This window comes from Musca domestica, unplaced genomic scaffold (assembly GCF_030504385.1).
Source record: "Musca domestica strain aabys unplaced genomic scaffold, Musca_domestica.polishedcontigs.V.1.1 36, whole genome shotgun sequence".
Classification (NCBI taxonomy): Eukaryota; Metazoa; Arthropoda; class Insecta; order Diptera; family Muscidae; genus Musca; species Musca domestica.
The window spans coordinates 5,022,870-5,046,557 of NW_026712318.1; the positions used below are offsets into that span (position 1 = coordinate 5,022,870).

Sequence of the window (23,688 nt, forward strand, 5' to 3'; positions counted from 1 at the left end):
CGAACTATAGCTATCACTGAACCGGGTTTCTCCAAATTTGACGTATTAGCTTCTAGACTGAATTCGGTCTTATGTACGAAAATTCATGCCATTTGGGCTGATATAGGCCATTTGATGCACAATTAACACGAAATCGGATGAAGATATATATGGGAGCTATAGCTATATCTGAACCGATTTTTACTAAAATTGGTGTACTTGCTTCTAAGCTGGTTTCGGTCGGATTTGCCAAAATTGATGCTATTACGGCCATTTGGTGGTCAATCACCCGAAATCGGATGAAGATATATATGGGAGCTATATCCAAATCTGAACCGATTTCGGTAAAATATAAAACAGCTATTCCTGTGCTCCATCTAATACCTGGTACCAAATATCACGGTTGTGGAGTGCATAGTAGGAATGTGAGGGACTTAAAGATCAAATCGGATGAAAGATATATATGGGAGCTATAGCTATATCTGAACCGATTTTCTCCAAATTTGATATACTTGCTTCTAGGCCGAACTCGGTTGGGTGTGCCAAAATTCAGGTAATTTGGACTGATAGTGGACATTTGGTGCACATTTAACCCGAAATCGGATGAAGATATATATGGGAGCTATATCTAAATTTGATCCGATTCTCACCAATTTCAATAGGGTTCGTCCTTGGGCCAAAAAAATATTGTTTGGAAAATTTCATCTCAATCGGATAATAAATGCGACCTGCATTTTGTTCACAAGAATACATGGACAGACGGACGGACGGACGGACGGACAGACGGACTGACATGCATAAATAGACTCAGAAAGTGATTCTATGAAGGTTCTCAAAAGTAACTATGGGTCTATCTCGTTTCCTTCTCCATGTTACAAACAAATGCACAAAGACATAATACCCTTACCACTATGTGGTGTAGGGTATAAAAAACGACATACAATGCAAAAACATTTTGAATAAAGTGATGTTTGAAAAAGATTAATATCTTTCGGAATTGTTGTGCTAACGAAATGAAATCGCTAGCTTTGGACTTCAAATGACACACCCTTTGTGAAGGAAAAACATACAAAAAGCCACTGAATAATTGTTGCCCTAACATTAGAAAAAATAATTATTTTTATAATAACATGTGAGCAAAAACGAAATGAAACATGTAAAATATGTGTGTTTTATCCTCATACACGGTAGTTTGTCATAAAATTACTTTTTTTAAGAAAAATATATTTTTGAAATCTCTATTTAAAAAAAAAATAGTTTTGAATTCATATTTAATATATCCGCGTTTGACAACAATTAACTTTAAATGTCATTATTTCTTTGACAGCGAAAAAAAACAAACCAACTGGTCATAACGGCATTCCGTTTTGTTAAATCATTAAAATGTCTTTGCACTAATTTCGTTTGGCAAAGCCACCAAAAATTTTTTGTTTGTCTAGAAAAACGATTTTGGAACCAAAAAATAATAATAACAGTGTTGTGTGCTAAATAAATGTTTCTTTTTTATTCTCCATTTTTTCACCATTCTAACAGAATTAGACCACCCCAAAATAATAACCAGAAACCAGCACAACTTCAAGAGAATTAATTTTCGGCTTTTCATTTTTTTCTAATGTTTGACAATAAACGACACGAAAATTTAAAGTGAATTTGTCCGAATTTCAGTTACGCAGCCATCTAAACTAAAAACAAAAAACACAGGTCCCACAAATGACCAGCAAATGGATGTGGTGGTCGTCTGACCACATTTTTACGGTTATGAGATTGTTGTTGCGGCTCAACATTCTGCTGTTGGTGTTTTCTGTGCCATGGACAAATTGCCAGTTCTTAAATCAACCGCCACGTTTTGTACCCGGCTCCGGCGACATGTCCAGATTTAGTCTATCGGAAAATTCACCTGTTGGCAGTCCAGTTTATCAATTGAGAGGTAAGTGGCAACAATTAAAAACTTGCAACTTATATTCGTTATGATCGTGTAATAAGTTTATGTAACCGGTGTATTTGAATGGAGTCTTAAACATGTATTTGCATGTTTCTACACGATCAATCTGAAAATGTTACACATTTGAATATTTTCTAATATTTTTAGAATTAAGGTGAATTTTTCAAAATTATATTATTTTTAAGTTTATTTCAGTTTATGTTAGTTCAAAAAGTCTTCCCTAGAATGAAACCCCTGAGTAGGTCTTCTAAAGGTAGAATACCCTCAACAGGTTATCCATACAGAGAAAACCAGTCAACATGTTCCTTATAGCTACAAGAACCTTAAGAAATCTCCTATAAATATAAGACCTCCACAAGTTATTCTATAGACAGAAACCAATAGGCCATCTACAGACAGGAGACCTTTAAAGGGTCTTCTACAGATAGAAGACACTCAACAGATCTTTTATAGATGGAATATCCTCAAAAGATATTTTATAGATCGATGACCGCCAATAGGTGTTCTATGGATAGAAGTTTCTCAATAGATCTTCTATGGAAAGAAGACACTCAAAGAATCTTCTATTGAAATAAGATCCTCTACAGCTTTCATATGGAAAGAAAATCCTCAACAGGACTTCTATGGATAGAAAACCCTCAACAGGTCGTCTATACAAAGGCGACTCTAAACAGGTCTTCTATGTATAGAAGACCCTCAACAGGTCTTCTATGGATACACGAAACTCCACACGTCTTCTATGAATTGACAGAATTTCTATGGATAGAAGAATATCAACAGGTCTTCTATGGATTGAAGACCCTCAACAGGTCCTCTATGGATAGAAGACCCTCAACAGATCCTCTATGGATAGAAGACCCTTAATAGGTCTTCTATGGATAGAAGACCCTCAACAGGTTTTCTATGGATAGAAGAATCTCAACAGGTCTTTTAAGTATAGAAAACCCTCAACAGGTCTTCTATACCAAGGCGACGCTAAACAGGTCTTCTACGAATAGAAGACCCTCAAGAGGTCTTCTATGGATACACGAAATCCCACAACATAAAAAATCCTCGACAGGTCTTCAATAGATAGAAGACCTTCAACAGGTCTTCTATACAAAGGCGACCCTAAACTGGTCTTCTCTAGATAAAGGACCCTCAATAGGTTTTCTATAGAATGAAAGCCCACTATTTGGGTTTGGGGGAACAGATGGAGCCTGACTTGTGAACTGTTAATATTGGGGTCACTCTTTGTATGTGTGGTTGATATTTGAAGGTGGTTTTGGAAATGTGTACTAGAAAAGTACGAAAAGTACTACATTTGGAAAAGTATTACATTTGGAATATGAAAAAGAGATACACTTGGAAATCTGAAATTTGGTAATAAAGTCACTTAGTAGAGGCGGGTTAGTGGTATGGAAGTAATTTTGGAAATATGTACAAAAAAGTACGAAAAGTTCTAAATGGTACAAAAAATACTAAATGGTATGAAAAGCACTAGTATTTGACTTGGTATTTGGGGAGCAAATAGAGTTGGAAATTTAAAATTTGGAATGAGGGTCTCTGATGTTGTGTCGGGAAATTAGAAATTGTGTTTTTGAAAAATTGTACCAAAAGTTCTTAGACGTACAAAATTTGGTTCTATTTTGACTTATGTGACGGATATAATTTTAAAATTTAGACAGGTATGAAAGGTAGTGTTGTACGAAACGTATTTAATGGTACTAAATTTGGTACAATATGGTTTTGAATAAACGGACGGAGCAGGACCTAGTAAATGTTGATATTGGGCTCAATGCTGGTGGGGAGGGTTAAAATAAAAGTGCGATTTAGGGAATATGAACTGCAAGTACAGGGTGAGATAAAAAAACTGTAACAAAGTCAAACGCCATAATTTTACCTTTTTTTCTTAAATTTTATTGAATAAAAGCCAAAAATGTCGGAAATATTATCAAATTTTTGAATAAGTTTAGATTTGTTCGAATTGGTCACCTTGGGCACAAATTATGGCCTTCAAACGGCCAATGAAACCGTCACACGCTGCCCGATTATTGCTCTGCGGTATTTTGGCCCATTCCCGGCGAAGCACTTGCTTGAGGTGATCGACACTTTAGTATTTTTTAGTGCCAACCTTGCTTCCCAAAATACTCCAGACACAATAGTGCAATGGATTGGTATCCGGAGATTTTGGTGGCCATTGTGCGCTGGAAATGAAGCGAGGAACCTCATTTTGTAACCATTCTTGGGTGGCGCGTGCCGATTGCGATGGTGCTGAGTCCTGTTGGAATGTCCAAGGTCTGCGGCCAAAATGTTTGCGTGCCCAAGGCTTTAATACACCCTCCAGAATATTTTCGCGATAATATTCGGCATTTATTCTGACGCTACGGCCGATTAATACGAGCAGAGAGCGACCATCGGCTGTCGTGGCAGCCCTCACCATCACCATGAACGGTGCTTGAGTTCTGGTGGCCAATCGAGGGTGCACATTTTCAGCTGACCTCCTTGGCAAGTAAACACGATCATTTTTATTGTCTACAAATTGCTGGACAACGAATGTTTTCTCATCGGAGACGGAGAAAACCAAATTCGGAAGTTCGCCACTTTCGGCCAAGCGAAGCAACTCTTTAGCTCTGTTGAGTCTCTTTTCTTTCTGTTGCGGTGTAACTTCTTGCACTTTTTGGAATTTCAATGGCTTTAACCCAAGCTCATTTTTCAATATTTGCCGAATGGAATATTGCGAAATGTTCAGTTTACGAGCCATTTTTCGGCCACTACGACGCGGCCAAGTCGATCAAGTCGTTTCCTTACTTTTCGAATCATTTCTGCTGATGTTGCTGTTTTTTTCCGTCTATCACGGTAACGAGCGATGGTACGAGACACAAAAGATTTATTCACCTTTAAAAGCTGAAGTGCTCTAACGATAGCCACTTGTGGTTTACCAGCCAAATATAAAGAAATCACACTATCACGGTTGAATTCCATCGCGAATAACTTTTTTTCTGGAAAATTCTCACCAAAATGCTATTGTACGCTTGAAAAAATATAATGAGCTGTCACTGGAAGAATTTTAACAGCTGTCGGACGAGTGGCTTAGAAAAGACAGCAGTCTGAAATTGTTTGCAGGTTTTTAATCTCACCTTGTATATTCTCACCCTTAATATACCCTAGTAGACCTTCTGTTCTTCTTATAATTCAAGTTTATTCAAATCTTTGTAATAAAAGATCATTGTCAAACTATTGTTTAGACATGTATAAATATGTCCCATTTCCGCTAACGTAGAAGCAAATATTTACTAGTATATATATATATATATATATATATATATATATATATATATATATATATATATATATATATATATATATATATATATATATATATATATATATATATTCATATATAATTTTGCACGAAGTTGAGAAATATCGCATCCAAACTGGACTTTAATTATCTTCTGAGCCATAATGAGAAAAATTCCATCTACTACACCTTTCGATAGTTATCCATACATTAATACTTGCTGAAAAATAACAAAAATTGTTTTGCGGTTGTATCTTCAGTTTTCTTATTTTTTTCCTCTGTTTTCTGCCTCTAAAATTGCCTGGCTTTGCCAATTGCCCATCTAACTCGGTGCTAAGACAAGCACTAATCACAGCGTCTTCTTTTTTTGTTGCAATCATAGAAATAGCTCACGTATAGCAAGCTGCCTGGTGATGAAGACATTTTTTTTTTTGCTCAATCTCTCATGCCAAAGGTTCAAAGAGTAGTTAAATCAATACAAAAACAAAAATGAAGACGGAGAAAAAAATCTCTGTTAATTATTTAATTTTTTTGCAATGGACAAAATCCGAGCGACAGAAATTTCAGAACGTGATTTTCACTTCAATTCAATGAAATGTTTGGCACATCTCTGTGTCGTCTGGCGGGGTTTTTTTCGGAGAAGGTCACGATTTATTTACAAAGTAGCAAATGAAAGAAATGAAAAAGAAACTATCAATGTTATTGCTTGAAAATGTGTAAACAATTTGTAACATGACTTACTATATCTTTCCTACATCCGTACATACCTGTCTAGCTAGGTATGTGTATTTGTCTGTAAGTGCTATGTAACGACCACTGCCTAATTAATTACATAATTTTCAATGATCAACATTTCACACATTTTTTTCGTTTTTGTTATTAGATTAAATGTCATATGATGTGAGTCATTGCGTGTAACCTGTCTTCAAGTGCGAACTCAAATACCGGCTCACTCAGGCAATAGTAGTAGTGGTAGACAACTTGGTTATATTTGCTGAGAGTTATCTGCCAATGGAGTGCAGTAAAGTGAATGAACTATATCGTGGCAGATATGTATGTTTCATTTGAAGTAGGTTATAGACAAGACGAGATTTTTTATAAAATTAAAATTTATTTTTAATAACAGCAGACGAAGAAAATTAGCACTTCAGTAAAAGATGGATTTTTTTTTTTAAAAATTTGAAGTCATTTAATCAGCCTCCGTGTAATACAAATATTAATTACAGGAAAAACGCTGTAAATTATAAAACTAGAGTCAAAAGTCTGATATATCGCCTTTTTTATTTATATCTGATATAAATATTTCAACGTGCCTGACTTGGATTATATCGACGAATTCCTTCTCTTTATATGAGATAAGTGGGTCGAAGTATACCGAAAATAGAGAGGTACCATAAAATGGGGGCTATACTAAAACATAGACCTACATGAGCCATTTTCAATACCAACAAGTAAAAAAGCTGTAAGTTCGGCCGGGCCGAACTTTTAATACCCTCCACCATTTGGTACAAATTTGGCAATTTCCAAAAAATAAAACCCGTTAAAAATTCTGTTAAAATCTTAAAAATACCGAATGCTTATACGACGACGTGGGCCTGCATAGGCAACTTTTGTCATAAATTATTACAATATTTAAATGCGAAACTTGAAGAAAAATCTGTTTATAATGCAGCTAAAATCGTCAAAATACCGAATATGGGGGGTACCGTTATATGGGGGCTATACGAAGACGTGGACTTGCACAGACAATTTTCTGTCATGGGCTGAAGTATCCATTACGAACTTCACATACGAAATTTGAAACAATCCCTGTAAATAACGTCGCTAAAATCATTAAAATACCGAATATCGGGGGGTACCGTTATATGGGGGCTATATGAAGACGTGGACCTACATGGCTCATTCTTTGACTTTGGATGAAGTATCCATTACGAACTTCAAATACCAAATTTGAAACGATTCCGGTAAACAATGTCGCTAAAATCATCAAAAAACCGAATATCGGGGGGTACCGTTATATGGGGCCTACAGGAAGACGTGGACCTGCACAGATAATTTTCTGTCTTAGGCTGTAGCATCCATTACAAACTTCAAATGCCAAATTTGAAATAATTCCGGTGAATAATGTCGCTAAAATCATCAAAATACCGAATATAGGGAGGTACCGTTATATGGGGGCTATATGATAACTTGGACCTACATGGTCCATTTACGAACTTAACCTGCCTACTGGGAAAAAATACATGTGTGCAAAATTTTAGCCTTCTATCTCAATTTGTTCGAAAGATAGCGTGATTACAACAGACAGACAGACAGACGGACAGACAGACAGACAGACACACAGACAGACAGACGGACATGGCTAAATCGTGTTAGAATTTTACGCTGATCAAGAATATATATACTTTGTTGGGTCTGACATGAATATTTCGAGGAGTTACAAACGGAATGACAAAATAATATACCCTCCATAGTATGGTGGAGGGTATAAAAATCCTGCAGACATAATACATATTTGAGTAAAATTTTATTAACCTACTTCATTTCGTTCGGAAGCTAGAATGATTTCCACAGTCGGACGGACATTGCTAAATCGATATAGAATTTAATGCTGATCAAGAATATATATATTTTGTGGGGTCTAAAATCTATATTTCGAAGTGTTACAAACGGAATGACAAACTTAATATACCCTTCATACTATGGTGGAGGGTATAAAAAGCTTAACACAAACAGTTGGAATGAGCTGGAATTTTAAGTCCGATTTTTGGCTGATGAAGTAGGGGGCACTTGCTAGTAACTATATATAACCATACGCAAAAGGACCTGAAACAGGGTTTTGAAATGTTATATGAAAGGTCTTCAAGAATGGCTGGCTTAAAAAACAAAACAAATACACGGATTAAACAAATTGAATATTTTTATACCCTCCACCATACTATGGAGGGTATATTAATTTTGTCATTCCGTTTGTAACTCCTCGAAATATTCACGTAAGACCCAACAAAGTATATATATTCTTGATCAGCGTAAAATTCTAAGACGATTTAGCCATGTCCGTCTGTCTGTCTGTGTGTCTGTCTGTCTGTCTGTCCGTCTGTCTGTCTGTCTGTTGTAATCACGCTATCTTTCGAACAAATTGAGATAGAAGGCTAAAATTTTGCACACATGTATTTTTTCCCAGTAGGCAGGTTAAGTTCGTAAATGGGCCATGTAGGTCCAAGTTATCATATAGCCCCCATATAACGATACCTCCCGATATTCGGTATTTTGATGATTTTAGCGACATTATTCACCGGAATTATTTCAAATTTGGCATTTGAAGTTTGTAATGGATGCTACAGCCTAAGACAGAAAATTATCTGTGCAGGTCCACGTCTTCCTGTAGGCCCCATATAACGGTACCCCCCGATATTCGGTTTTTTGATGATTTTAGCGACATTGTTTACCGGAATCGTTTCAAATTTGGTATTTTAAGTTCGTAATGGATACTACATCCTAAACCAAAAAATGAGCCATGTAGGTCCACGTCTTCATATAGCCCCCATATAACGGTACCCCCCGATATTCGGTATTTTTATGATTTTAGCGACATTGTTTACCGGAATCGTTTCAAATTTGGTATTTGAAGTTCGTAATGGATACTTCATCCAAAGTCAAAGAATGAGCCATGTAGGTCCACGTCTTCATATAGCCCCCATATAATGGTACCCCCCCGATATTCGGTATTTTAATGATTTTAGCGACGTTATTTACAGGGATTGTTTCAAATTTCGTATGTGAAGTTCGTAATGGATACTTCAGCCCATGTCAAAAATTGTCTGTGCAAGTCCACGTCTTCGTATAGCCCCCATATAACGGTACCCCCCATATTCGGTATTTTGACGATTTTAGCTGCATTATAAACAGATTTTTCTTCAAGTTTCGCATTTAAATATTGTAATAATTTATGACAAAAGTTGCCTATGCAGGCCCACGTCGTCGTATAAGTATTCGGTATTTTTAAGATTTTAACAGAATTTTTAACGGGTTTTATTTTTTGGAAATTGCCAAATTTGTACCAAATGGTGGAGGGTATTAAAAGTTCGGCCCGGCCGAACTTACAGCTTTTTTACTTGTTATAACTTTGCAATGTAACTTTCAAAACGCCAATAAACGTGACTTCTCTATTTAGCCCGCCTGTCATAATGTTCAAAGTTACACACGAAAATACACACTTCTTGTAATACTCCAATTCTGGTTTGTAAGTGTCCAAATGTGATGGAAAAAATATCGAAATCTGTAGCTAAAAATAAAAGTTATGCACGTTTAAAATTGAAAATTCAAGAAATTCAGATTTTCTCTATATTTTCGATTATAAAATCAATTTTTGAAGTGACCCAGAACATTAGAGCAAGTCTGTATTTTTGTTGTTGCCTAGTGTAATTTTATATATTTTTTTTTGTTCAGTAAAATATGCCTTGTTATAGATTTTTATTCAAGCCTAACAAAATATGACCCATTTTCAATTAATATTATCAAAAAATCAATATCTTCACCAGTATTGGTAAAAATACCACATTTTATACTTTATTTATTTCTTGGTGTTATACCACCAAATAATTATAAATCAATTCACAAGTTGGCGTTAATGAATTTGTTGTACACAAGTCTCCGCCAACCGGCAAATGAAAAATAATTTAATCAGAGATAACACCCCAGAGTAATTCGAACGAAAACCCGGTGTTTGAGTGTGTTAACAACAGTCATCTTTTCAATACAAACAATTACAGAGATGTCGGTCGTGGTGGCGGTGTTGTAATCTAAACCAGGTCAAAATGTGGAACAAATGTGGTTAAAACAATAACATTAACAAATAAACTAGAAAAATGGTGGTAGAGAAGAAGGAGACGGAGACGGAAGAATATTGAGAACATTTTCTGTGGGAAACCACACATGGAGTTGTATTTAGCTTTTTTTTTTGCTTACACCTCTTATTCACTTGTCAGTAACGTCGATTACACGTTAACGATTTAGTGAGCCAAGAATAAATGACTCAACTTGAAATCAAAGCAGATTGAGGGAGGGTCCAACATAAAAAAATATGTTTCTCATTCTAAGCAGTTAATGTAATAACATTAGATGGCAGTCAGTGTGCTTGTGCGCATGTGTACATGCCTCAGGGAGGGTAATCTTAAATTATGTCTCTCAACAATTTACAATTTACTTCTAAGACATAAACATAAGTAAATATTTTGTAATAGCGGTTACTGGAATTTTGTGATTTGTTTTTTTCTCTTCGTCAGCTATTTTTTTTTTGTCTTTAATGTGAAAAAATAACCTCAAATCATGTTTGTCTGTCGCTGCTGTTGTTTTGTTGCCTGTCTGGCTGTTGAGTCAAAAGTAATTCATCAAGATTTCCTCTGTAACAAGTTTCGGTTCACACACACTCGGGCTCTGTCGTTGGGAGTTGTTTTGCTTTTTGACTGGTTCATTTTTTTTATTATTTTTTATAGACAAATTATATGTTTTTTTTTTACTCCATCATCAACTGCAATGGAATTAATGAAAAAAAAACAATATGTTCACATAACATGCTTTAGTTTTTGTAAATATATTTCCCTAGTCCACCGTTACTGGCTGTGAGCCTTGCATTGGACGTGTTTAATGTCTCACTGGCAAGCCATGGCAGGTCAACTGAAATGTCCAGTGAATGGAGGATTATGAAATTCATTTCGTGTTGGAATTCAAATATTTAGCTACCTAAGTGTATTGTTGTTTGGAAGTTCTAACCAAGTACAAGACAATATTAAACACATAATAACAGAATGGGATTAAAATGTTAGAACCATTGAAAACTCAGTAAGCAAAGTTCAAAAGTCGGGCCGGACCGACTAGAGCTCCAGTAACAAAAAAAAGTTTATATTGGGAATTTATTCGAAGTAGATCATACCAACTATGAAACTTTATTGAAAGGCTTTAGAGTAGTCACAATTTGGGAACCATATCCAACTCTGAATCGATTTTCAACAAATTTGACAGAGGCTCTGGTACCTCTAGTACCAAATAACATTGTTGTACATATAGTGCATGATATGACTTCGATAAGGATTATTTCAAAAAATATTTATTGGCGCAATAGATATACAGGACCGAGTTTCACCAAATGGAACAATTCGATTGAATATGAAAAAATCTATTGAATTTGGGTTTATATTACATATATGGGGGACAATAAACGTAAAACGGATCGGGCCTGAACCGATCTCGTTAAAAATTGGCAGAGGTATTTCCGAGCAGTATCAGATGGCCGGTATCAAATATTATTGTTGTGGAGTGAATATTACGCATGTTTAGAACTTTAACACCAAATTGGATGAAACATATATATGAGAGCTATATGCATATCTGAACCGTTTTTCACCAATATTTGAATTATTTGTTTTGGGGTGGAATTCCGTCGGAAGTGGCAAAATTCAGTTTATTTGGACTGATATTAGCCATTTGGTGCACAATAAACCTTAAATCGGATAATGATATTTCCAAATCTAAACTGATCTTGACCAAATTTTAGGCAGTTATTTCTGATATCTGGTACCAAAGAACATTGTTGTGGAATGTAAATTACGGATGAAGCATATATATGGGAGCTATAGCTATATCTGAACCGATTTTTAAATTAACTTTTAAGTGGATATCCAGACCACTTTAATAGAACTTGAGTCGAACCTGGAGAGTTTCTAGTGTATAATTCGCATATGCTAATTTGCAATAAGTTCGAAATATATACTACTTTCCGGAGAACGGCCCTTGTAAGCCATCATCCACACCAAATATGCCTGATGAGCCGCTTAACCAACGGCGAAACGCGTCGCATAGTGGTGAGTGTGTGATAGTGTCTATCTGGCTTTCCTTTTCACTGCAAATTTCAGATCATTAAGCTCGTCTCAAAAGAGAAAACAAACACAAATTTAGTACAATTTAATACTTTCCGTACAAATATAGTACACATTTCCAAAAACAGCTCCCTATCTCAATTCCGTATACCAAAAGAGATCTCAATAACAATTTTCAGGATTCCAACTCTATCTAATTCACACAATACCAAATTGAGTACCACTCATTACTTTTCGTACAATAATCGTACACATATCCAAAACCACTTCCTTGTCTTAACCACAGACAACAACATTGACATCCATATTAAATTTAGGGATTTCAGCACCATTCCTTCACCCAATACCAAATTTGGTACTATTTAGTCCATTTCCTACAATTATAGACGCGCTTGCAAAACCCTCTTCATATATCAAACTTGCTTACCAACCTTGATTCTCGTAAAAATGTTCACGTTTTTAGCTCTTTCCGTTCACATAATTCGAAATCTAGTACAATTTAGTACTTTTCGCACAAATACAATACGCATTTTCAAAACAGTCTCCATCTCAGCTCTATCCCTTCACCCAAAACTCAGTTTAGTACAAATTTGGTACTATTTAATAGTTTCCTATAATTACAGCACAAACTAGCAAAACCACCATTATATTTTAAACTGACTTTCCAATCCTGATTCTCCATCATATTTCAGCCAAAGTTTTCAGCCCTTTCCGTTCACATAATTCGAAATCCAGTACAATTTAGTACTTTTCGTACAAATACAATACTCATTTTCATAACAATCTCCATATCTCGACCTCAGATACCAAATGTGACCTTAACATCAAATTTCCGGAATTCAGCTCTATCCCTTCACCCAAAACTCAGTTTAGTACTATTTTGTACTTTTCGAACAATTTTAGTACATTAACCTTAATATCAAATTTCAGGATTTCACACCATCCCACCCAATACCAAATTTAGTACTATTTAGAACTTTTCCTATAATTATAGTTCAAAATTGCAAAACCACCATCATATTTCAAACTGATTTTCCAACTCTGATCCTCCACCAAAATTCAGCCAAATTTTTCAGCCCTTTCCGTTCACATAATTCGAAATTCAGTACTATTTAGTGCTTTTCGTACAATTAGGACTCATTTTCAAAACAATTGCAATATCTTGACCTAAGATACCACCAGTGACCTTAGTATCAAATAGTATGAGTTTAGCTCTTTCCCTACACAATTTAGTATCACTTTATACTTTTCGAACAATTATACTACACATTTCCATAACCACCACCACCATTTCTCAAATCCAGATACCAACAGAAACCTTAATATCAAATTTAGGAGACAAACCCTATACCTTCACCCACTACCAAATTTAGTACCAATTAGTACTTTTCGTTAAAATCTAAAAGGTATTTCAAAGCTACATCTCAAGCACAGACAACAGTAATATATATAATTTCAGTAATAAAAATATCTCTATCTGTTCAGCTAATATCAAATATTCTTTTCGTACACATTTCCGAAACAACCTCAATATTTTCAGGCTCCTCATGAACAGCGTCTCTAATATCAAATTTCATATTTCATGCATTATATATTCATCATCGGTATTGTACCAAACATAATACTACTCAGTATATTTCGTGCAACGACCTCTCACAAAACTACTTCCCTCAGGAACCGCAATACAAAATGTCAAAATTCCAAGTTTATCTATTCACACTGTTCCAAATGGTACCATTTTAGAAGTCTGGTACCATTCTCGAACTTTTCATAAACTTAAACTTCGAACTTCCAAAAATCCTTCGGTACATCAATCCAACAGTGACTCTCATCAGCGTGTCATTTTAATTCTTTTCGTAATATTGGTCTACAATATCGATATAATGGTACCCCCTGATATTCGGTATTTTGAAGATTGTACCCAAATTCTGCATTGGAATTGTGTGAAAATTCACACACGAAGTTTTTCATGTGTATTTTCCCCTTGAAAGAGAAATGTCTACATATGTCCACCTTTTAGTGAATTGAAAATTGCGGAATTGTTTCAAATGTCGTATTTGAAGGCCGTTACTACAGCCTATGACAAAAAATTACTTATGCAGGACGACGTCTTCGTTTAGTACCCATATAACGGTTTTCATTTGAGCGGTATTTTTCTGCGGATTTTTTTTTTCGAACCGGACGAACTTAACTGTTCCTTTACTTGTCAAAAATCGTTTTAATACATCTATCAAATATTCTCAGATTTTATATCAGGATCAAATGCATATATATCTTCTCTGGAATGGATGTTGATACTTTCACAGTGAAACTGTTGATAAATAGTATTAGTTCGGTTGCCAATGTATCTCATTACCTCCATGAAAATCAGACCATCCCATTTTAGTGGATCGCTTTACTAGCATAACGTCAAACCAAGGATGTGAGCAATGACTTGCTATGACCTCCAAAAGTTTAAATCTCTTCCAAATATTTTATAAATAGTGAACTTGGACTAGTGCGAAGTTGGTATTTCACGATGAAAGGCTTAATAAGTTAGGCAGCTGCAGTCATGCACAATAATCAGATTAAAACTTAGTACACCCCCTCGATACTTACATATGTATATCTCCCTCGACTCTATCAGTTGCCAACTTGCCAACCATCTCTCCTCGCAACAAATATATACGTATTAATCATAACTTCAAACTTTCATAACCAAATTTTCGAAACAAATATCGATTGAAAATTAATGAGTCATTGTTATCACTCAAACAATGAATTCAATTTCTGGTCTTCTCTTCGATCTTTTTTTCATCTGTTTGAGCCAATCTTTAAGCTTTCCAAAAGAATTCAAAACAATTGTTAAAAATGGATTAAGTATTACACATCTGCGGGATACATGTTATGTTGCATATAAGTATGTACGTAAATATTGGAATTAAGGAATGTTTACGTCTTCAAATAACCCGAAGTGGTGGTTATTGAAGTCGTAATTAACGCTTTCCAGTCGACAATTGTCCATATATTGTTTAAACAGGAAAGACAGCATGAGTTCAGAGAAAAAAGTTTGTTGTAGCCAAAAAGATGCAGCTTACAGTGGTTTTTTGATCAAAAATGAGAATACATTAAAGCTCACCGATGGAAATTAATGAACAATGCAAGGTCCACCGGCCATCGCTTATAGTTCCCCATTACATTTCACTTACCTCGTGTTGATAATAGTTTCCCCACCTTTCCCCATAAACACTGTGCAATTAACGCTGCCCATTAGAGTTGCGTGTGCGCATTATCTTCACTTTTACTTGGGGACGACTCCACTCTCCGCTCGAACAACGAAGGTACAATTGACACAATGCGGCTTTATCTCATTTGAAAAGAAAAGAAAACAAAAACAAGAAATGCGGCTGCATTTAGCCACCAAAAGACGCACATGGCTCATTGTTTGGTTATTTACTTTTTTTCTGTTTTTGTTTTCTATTTTTGTTTTTTCATTCGTCGTTTTTGGGCAAATAGGAAATGTGGTGTTGATTTGTTAGTTGCCATACCGCAAACGCATACACATACACACACTCATGTGTGCTGCATCATGCATATCTGGTTTTTGCTTACAACGTGCAGCATTACTTCAATCCAGCTTCCAAGTAACCAAGATAAACAATTACCAATGAGGTTTTCTGGTCTTTCTTTGGTGTATTTTTATGGTTACGCATAATGGTGCATACGTATGTTCAGGCAGACACATTAAAATGCGATGAAGTGAAATCGTCATTAGAAATGGATTTACCTATGTGAAAAAGATGCATTTTAAGAAATTATTTAGGGCATTTTTGAAAAAGTGCAATATTTGAACAGGATCTGCAAATATTTATTGAAAAACATTACGAAATGTTTGAAATAAAAATGGAGAATGAGAGAGAAACAAATTCTCTCACGATATTTAAAATCAATCACAACCTCTCTATGCCTTTTTTCAAATGGAAATCCAAACATTTTATTTAAAATTCGCAATATTTCAATTATAATTCGAACGAATTTGGCAATTTTCAAAAATATAAAATCTATTAAAAATTCTGTTAAAATCTTAAAAATACCGAATGTAGCCTGCATAGACAACTTTTGTCACAAGCTATTTCAATATACTAATTCGAAACTTGAAAAAAATCGGTGTAAAATGTCTATAAAATCATCAAAATACCGAATATAGGGAGGTACTATTATATATAAACTTGGACCTGCACAGACAATTTTCTGTCTTAGGCTGTAGTACTCATTACTTCATAACTTCAAATACCAAATTTGAAACAATTCCGGTGAATAATGTCACCAAACTCGGAAGATACCGTTATATGGGGGCTATATAAAGACGTGAACCTGCACAGAAAAATTTCTGCCATTTACTGTAGTATCCATTACGAACTTCACATACCAAATTTGAGACAATAAATGAATAATGTCGCTAAAATCATAAAAATGCAGAATATCGGGAAGTATCGTTATATGAGACCTGCATAGACAATTTTCTGTCATAAGCTTCACTATCCATTACGAACTTCAAATACCAAATATGAAACAATTCCGGTGAATAATATCGCCAAAATCACCAAAATACCAAATATCGGGAGGTACCGTTATATGGGGGCTATACAAAGATGTGGACCTGCACAGACAATTTTCTGTCATAGGCTGTAGTATCCATTACGAACTTAAAAAACCAAATTTGAAACAACTCCGGTGAATAATGTCGCTAAAATCATTAAAATACCGAATATCAGGAGGTAACGTTATAATGGGGGCTATATCAAAACGTGGACCTACATGGTGCATTTTCGATACCAAAAGTTCTGCAGACTACTTCATTTCGTTCGAAAGCTAGAGTAATTTCCACAGACGGACATGTCGATGCGGAAAGTTATGACACAACCTATACAGGGTGAGATAAAAAGACTGCAACAAAGTCAAACGCCATCATTTTCACATTCTTTTTTAATTTTATTGAATGAAAGCAAAATATGTCGGAAATAGCATCAAATTTTAGAGTAAGTTTAGATTTGTTCGAATTGGTCCCCTTTGCCACTAATTATGGCCTTCGAACGGCCAATGAAACCGTCACACGCTGTCCAAATGTTGCTTTGCAGTATTTTGGTCCATTCCCTGCGAAGCACTTGCTTGAGGTGATCGACACTTTGGTATTTTTTAGTGACAACCTTGCTTTCCAAAATACTCCAGACACAATAGTCAAACGGATTGGTATCCGGAGATTTTGGTGTCACGATAATTTTGTTTGTTTAAAAACTGCTGAACAACGAATGTTTTCTCATCGGGGAAAATCAAATTCGGCAGTTCACCACGAGCGAGGCAACTCTTTAGCTCTTTTGAGTCTATTTTCTTTCGGTTTCAGTGTAAGTTCCTGAACTTTTTGGAATTTCAATGGCTTTATCCCGAGCTCATTTTTCAATATTTGCCAAATGAAATATTGCGATATGTTCAGCTCACGAGCCATTTTTCTGTCACTGCGACGTGGGTTTCGATCAAGTCGCTTTTTTTCTTTCGAACCAATTCTTGTGATTTTCCACTTCCTTGACGTCGGTCTACGCTACCAGTATCACGGTGACGAGCGATGGTGGACGAGACACAAAAGATTTATTCACATTTAAATGCTGGAGTGCTCTAACGATAGCCACTTGTGGTTTTCCAGCCAAATATAAAGAAATCACACTTTCACGCTTAAATTCCATTACGAATAAGTTTTTTTCTGGAAAATTCTCACCAAAATGCTTTTGTACGCTTGTAAACAATATAATCAGCTGCCACTGGAATAATATTAACAGCTGTCGGATGAGTGGTTTAGAAATAACAGCAGTCTGAAGTTGGTTGCAGTTTTTTTCATCTCACCCTGTATATATAGAGTTAACCATTTACAACAAGTTAAAAAGCACTAAGTTCGGCCGTGCCGAACTTTTAATACCCTCCACCATTTGCAACGAATTTGGAAATTTTTAAAAAATAAAATCCTTAAAAAATTCTGTTAAAATTTTAAAAATACCGAATATAGCCGTTATATTGGGGTCTATACGACGTGGACATACATAGGCATTGTTTGTCATAAGCGGTGAATAATGTAGCTATAATCACCAAAATATCGTATATAAGGAGGTGCCGTTAAATTGGAGCTGTGCAAAGACCTGGACCAGCATAGACAATTTTTTGTCACAGGCTGTAGCATCCATTACGAACTTCAAATACCACATTTGAAACAATTTCGGTGGGTATTGTACCTAAAATCGTCAAAATACCGAATATGGGGAGGTACTGATATATGGGGCCTATACGAAGACCTGGACCCGCACAGACAATTTTCTGTCACAGACTGTAGTATTCATTACGAACTTCAAACACCAATTTCGAAACAATTCCGGTGACTAATGTCGCTAAAATCATCAAAATACCGAATATAGGGAGGTACAGTTATATGGGGGCTATACGAAGACCTGGACCTGCACAGACAATTTTCTGTCTTAGGGTGTAGTATCCATTTTGAGCTTCAAGTACCAAATTTGAAACAATTCCCGTGAATAATGTCGTTAAAATCACCAAAATACCGAATATCAGGAGGTACCGTTATATGGGGGCTATACGAAGACATGGACTTGCACAGACAATTTTCTATCTTAGACTGTAGTATTCATTACGAACTTTAAATACCAATTTTCAAACAATTCCGGTGAATAATGTCACTAAAATCATGAAAATACCGAATATAGGGAGGTACTGATATATGGGGGCTATACGAAGACGTGGACCTGCACAGACAATTTTCTGTCTTAGGGTGAAGTATCCATTTTGAACTTCAAATACCAAATTTGAAACAATGCCAGTGAAAAATGTCCCCAAAATCATCAAAATACCGAATATAGGGAGGTACCGTTATATGTGGGCTATATGAAAACGTGGACCTACATGACCCATTTACGAACTTAACCTGCCTACTGGAAAAATAAACATGTGTGCAAAATTTTAGCCATCTATCTTAATTCATTCGAAAGATAGCGTGATTACAACAGACAGACAGACAGACGGACAGACAGACGGACAGACAGACAGACAGACGGACATCGCTAAATCGACTTAGAATTTTACGCAGATCAAGAATATATATACTTTGTTGGGCCTGACATGAGTATTTCGAGGAGTTACAAACGGAATGACAAAGTTAATATACCCTCCATAGTATGGTGGAGGGTATAAAAAGACCCAAACTATTTTGAGATATATTTTGCAACACCTCTATATGGCAATTTTATAGAAAGCTAAGGATGTCTTCAACAATCACTCGTTTAAAAAATTTGTCACGTTTGCTCGATTTTTTCCATAGTTCATAAGGGTTAGCCACCTTTTGTCATATTTTCCATTTAATTTCGCCAAATTTTGTTATTTTGAGTTTTTGTTGTGTAAAAACTCAACACGCAAATAGTTATCGTTTTAGATCCACGTTTTGGTACAGCCCTAATAATAGGATATTGCCTGACTTTAGTTATTGCGATAATTGTGACCATATCTTCCAATCGAGTTAGCTTTTAGGTGACGTCTTAAGGCGTAGAAATTTATTTTCGTATTTTGCAATACCTTTATGTATTAACTCGAAAAAATACAGAGAAAAAATTTATAAAAAAAAAAATAAAATATTTTCTAGATATATAATGGAGACAAAGATTTCTTTTCGTTGGTGTATGGTGGTGAAAATTTGATGGAGAATTGTTCTGTCTGTAACTTAAGGTTTCTAAAATGATCATTTGTATTTAAACTTTTCATGGGGCTTTAACCCCAAACTGCGTTTTTTAATATTTATTTTAATATTTCTAAGAATGCCAGGATATTAAATAAGATTTTGAGGTTTAATGTATGTATTCTAAAATCCACAGTAGAATTTTATGAATTTTTTTAATGCTGTTTTTCACCGTAATTGAAAAAGACCAAAAAGTCTTCTTTGGTGTCTCACTTGGGGTTACACTATCAAATAAAACAATACTCATATTGTTATTAGTGATGCGGGAATTTGCCTGCTCTATTTTGGTTACTTTGCGATGTAAAATTTCAAACCCTTTATTTTTACTTTCAGAATTTACTGGGCTTTTTTATAATTAGTTTTGTACAGTGTTATTAACGTTGATATTAACATCGTCCGATTTTCTATAAATTCCTGGAAGATGTTTTCTTAGTTCTATAATTAATTCAGTATTTCAATTTAAAACTAATTTCATGTCTTTCAATTTTGCCACAACACGATCTCATTTTTTTATTTTATTCGTATCAATTGTTTGCCTTGTCTCTTGTACGTCAGTCATTCACTACTCTGTGAAAAGAAAAACAGATGAAACACAACCATGGAAACTGGGTTATTTGAAAAGTGGGTTTCTTCAATTCCGTTGTCTACCAGCCAACGTTTGTGGTTCATTTTTGCACTTTGGATGTTGAGAAGATACGGACAGACTTGACGATGCCAGTACAACCAGACTAGTGAGCAAGAAGTAATAGCAACAATTGTTAGTATTTATCCCGCTTGTGGGGGGCTCATTTAAAGCATTCATCCAGCCGGCTAACCGAGAGACTTGAACATTTCTTCTTCTTCTTGAATCTGACTTCTACAAATGCTTTCGTAATTTATTCACGACGATGATGGCGAAGGCATTGACATTCAACTTGATGCCAGTTGAACAAATCTGAAGTTTTGTTTGGAGTTGGTTTCTTTTGTTGTGGAGCGCATTCAAATTTGTTGAAATAATGAAATTTTTGTCATCTTTCAAATAATGGGGATTTTAATTTGGTTAACTGTTCAGCTTTTTCTTTGTAAAACAAAGAAGTGTGGACTTTTTTCATAATAGTTTTGAATAAAAAAATGTTATGCGAATTGTTTCGTATAATTTGTTAATATTATGTATTTGTTAATATAGTAGAAAATCATCTTTTGTCATTTGATAACGTCTTCAGTATAATGATACATATAATATAAGCTGCTTTTTCGTATGCATCTCTGTAAAAAAATCAAATACTTTGGATCAACGTAAAAATTTTAATTGATTCTAAAAAAATATTTTTAACAGAAAACAAAACACAAAGAGAATGTTTTATATTTGCTCTTAACAAATCTACAAACTATAGATATTTCGGATTCTTAAGACACGTGCATGTACATTTTTAAGGTGCAAAAAATTTTCTTAAGAGGTTTAGTTTGCCAAAAGTTATTTTTTTTTTTTATAAAATTAACTCTAACTTCCAAAACATAAAAAAAAACAAGTAAAAGAGCTGTAAGTTCGGCCGGACCGATCTTTGAATACCCTCCACTATTTTGAACGAATTTGGCAATTTTCAAAAAAATAAAATCCGTTAAAATCTCCAAAATACCGAATATAGACGTGGTTTTGTCATAAGCCATTGCAATATTTAAATACGAAACTTGAAAAAGTCCAGTGAATAATGTTGCTGAAACCATCAAAATATCGAATACAGAAGGGGCTATATATACCTGCATACATAATTTTCTGCCACTGAATATTATAGTGGTCAGCAACAAAGAAGGGGGGATTTTTCTAGTTCTATTATAAATAACAACAATTAAAAAAGCTGTAAGTTCGGCCGGACCGTACTTTGAATACTCTCCACCATTTGGTACAAATTTGGCAATTTTCAAAAAGAAAAAAATAAAATCCTTTAAAAATTTTGTTAAAATCTTAAAAATACCGAATGTAGCCGTATATTAGGGTCTATACGACGACCTGGGCCTGCATTGACAATTTTTGTAATAAGCCATTACAATATTCAAATGCGAAACTTAAAAAAAAAATGTTTAAAAAAATAAAATCCATTTAAAATTCTGTTAAAACTTTAAAACCACCGAATGTAGCCGTTATATTAGGGTCTATACGACGACGTGGGCCTGCATTAGCAATTTTTGTCATAAGCCATTACAATATTCAAAGGGCTAAAATCATCAAAATACCGAAAATAGGGAGGTACCGTTACATTGTTGCTATACGAAGACGTGGACCTGCACCTGTTATAGGTTGTACTATCCATTACGAACTCCAAATAATAAATTTGAAACAATTCCGGTGAATAATGTCGCTAAAATCAACAAAATACCGAATATCGGGAGGTATCGTTATAAGGGGGCTATAAGATGGCGTGGACCAGCACAGACAATTTTCTATCTTAGGCTGTAGTATCCATTACGAACTTCAAATACCAAATTTGAAGCAATTCGTGTGAATAATGTCGCTAAAATCATCAAAATACCAAATATCGGGAGGTACCGTTAAGTGGGGGCTATACCAAAACGACAATTTTATACTTCAAGGATTGTCACCTACCAAATCTTCTTAAATACCAAATTTGAAACAATTTCATTTGGGTAAATGTGACTAGGATTATCAAAATACCGAATATCTGTGAATAGTGTTACATGTGCGCTATAGGAAAACGTGGACCTAAATTTTCAATGTCCTGCCGCTGGAGCTAGAACCTATTATACCAAATACCAATTTTAGACAAATCAGCGGAAAAATGTGTCAAAAAATCATCAAAATAGCGAATATCGGGAGGTATCGTTACATGGGAGCTATACGAAAACGTGGACCTTTGCATACAATGTTACGCCCCCGGAGTTAGAACCCATTATGACCTACAAATACCAATTCTTAGACAAATCCTTGGAAAAATGTGGTAAAAATTATCGAAATAGCGAATATTGGGAAGTACCGTTATATGGGGTCTATACAAAAAACGTGGACCTATATATATCCTTTTGCGCCACCAGAGTCAGAACTTGTTTCTAACTACAAATACCAATTCTTAAACAAATCCGCAGAAAAATAGGGCAAAAAATCATCTAAATAGCGAATATCGGGGTGTACCGTTATATGAGGGCTATACAAAAACGTGACCTATACGTGGACCTATACATACATACGTGGACATATACATCGCCACCGGAGCTAGAACCCATTATGACCTACAAATACTAATTTTAAGACAAATCCATGAAAAAATGTTGCGAAAATCATAAAAATCCCGATTATCGACAGGAACCGTTATATAAAGAATATACCACAACGTGGACCGATATATCACATTTTCAATACCAACCATTCTAGACACAATATAAATTGTTCTGCTAAATTTTGACGCTCTACGTCAAATAATGTGGGCTGTATTGTGATTTCAACATAAAGACGGACATCGTTAAATCGAATTAGAATTTTTTGCTGACTATGAATATATATATTTTAAAGGGTCGGAATGACAAAGTTAATATACCCTACTTTTCAAGGTGAAAATTTTACGCTACCTGCATTTAATGTTCCGTAAGATGTGAAAACTGCTGTTTCACCCCCATATGCCTTAAAATTAGATATTTATTTGTTGGTCCACTTACATTCGTTCTATGTGCGTAGCCCCATCTACGGCGGAACTTAATTATGTATTTACTTCGCATTATGAATTGTGAATGTTTCAACAACATTTGTCGGCTTGCCAGTCACTTAACCATAGACGCTTCGTGGAGCATGAAATTTAACAGGTTTCTGCTGTTATGAATTCTTTTTTCGGCCATTTAAAAATATTTTGAATGATAA

At 35.0% G+C, this 23,688-nt stretch overlaps 1 protein-coding gene across 1 annotated transcript in view; it reads left to right on the top strand.

Annotated features, from left to right (window-relative positions):
• Positions 1-23,688, top strand: part of LOC101889818 (cadherin-23) — a 53,075-nt gene that overhangs the window by 14,157 nt on the left and 15,230 nt on the right. Inside the window, exon 2 of the mRNA XM_005184829.4 lies at positions 1,513-1,906. Within this exon, the coding sequence (XP_005184886.2) occupies positions 1,690-1,906 (217 nt within the window). The 5' untranslated portion in view covers positions 1,513-1,689. The remainder of the gene's footprint in view (positions 1-1,512; positions 1,907-23,688) is intronic.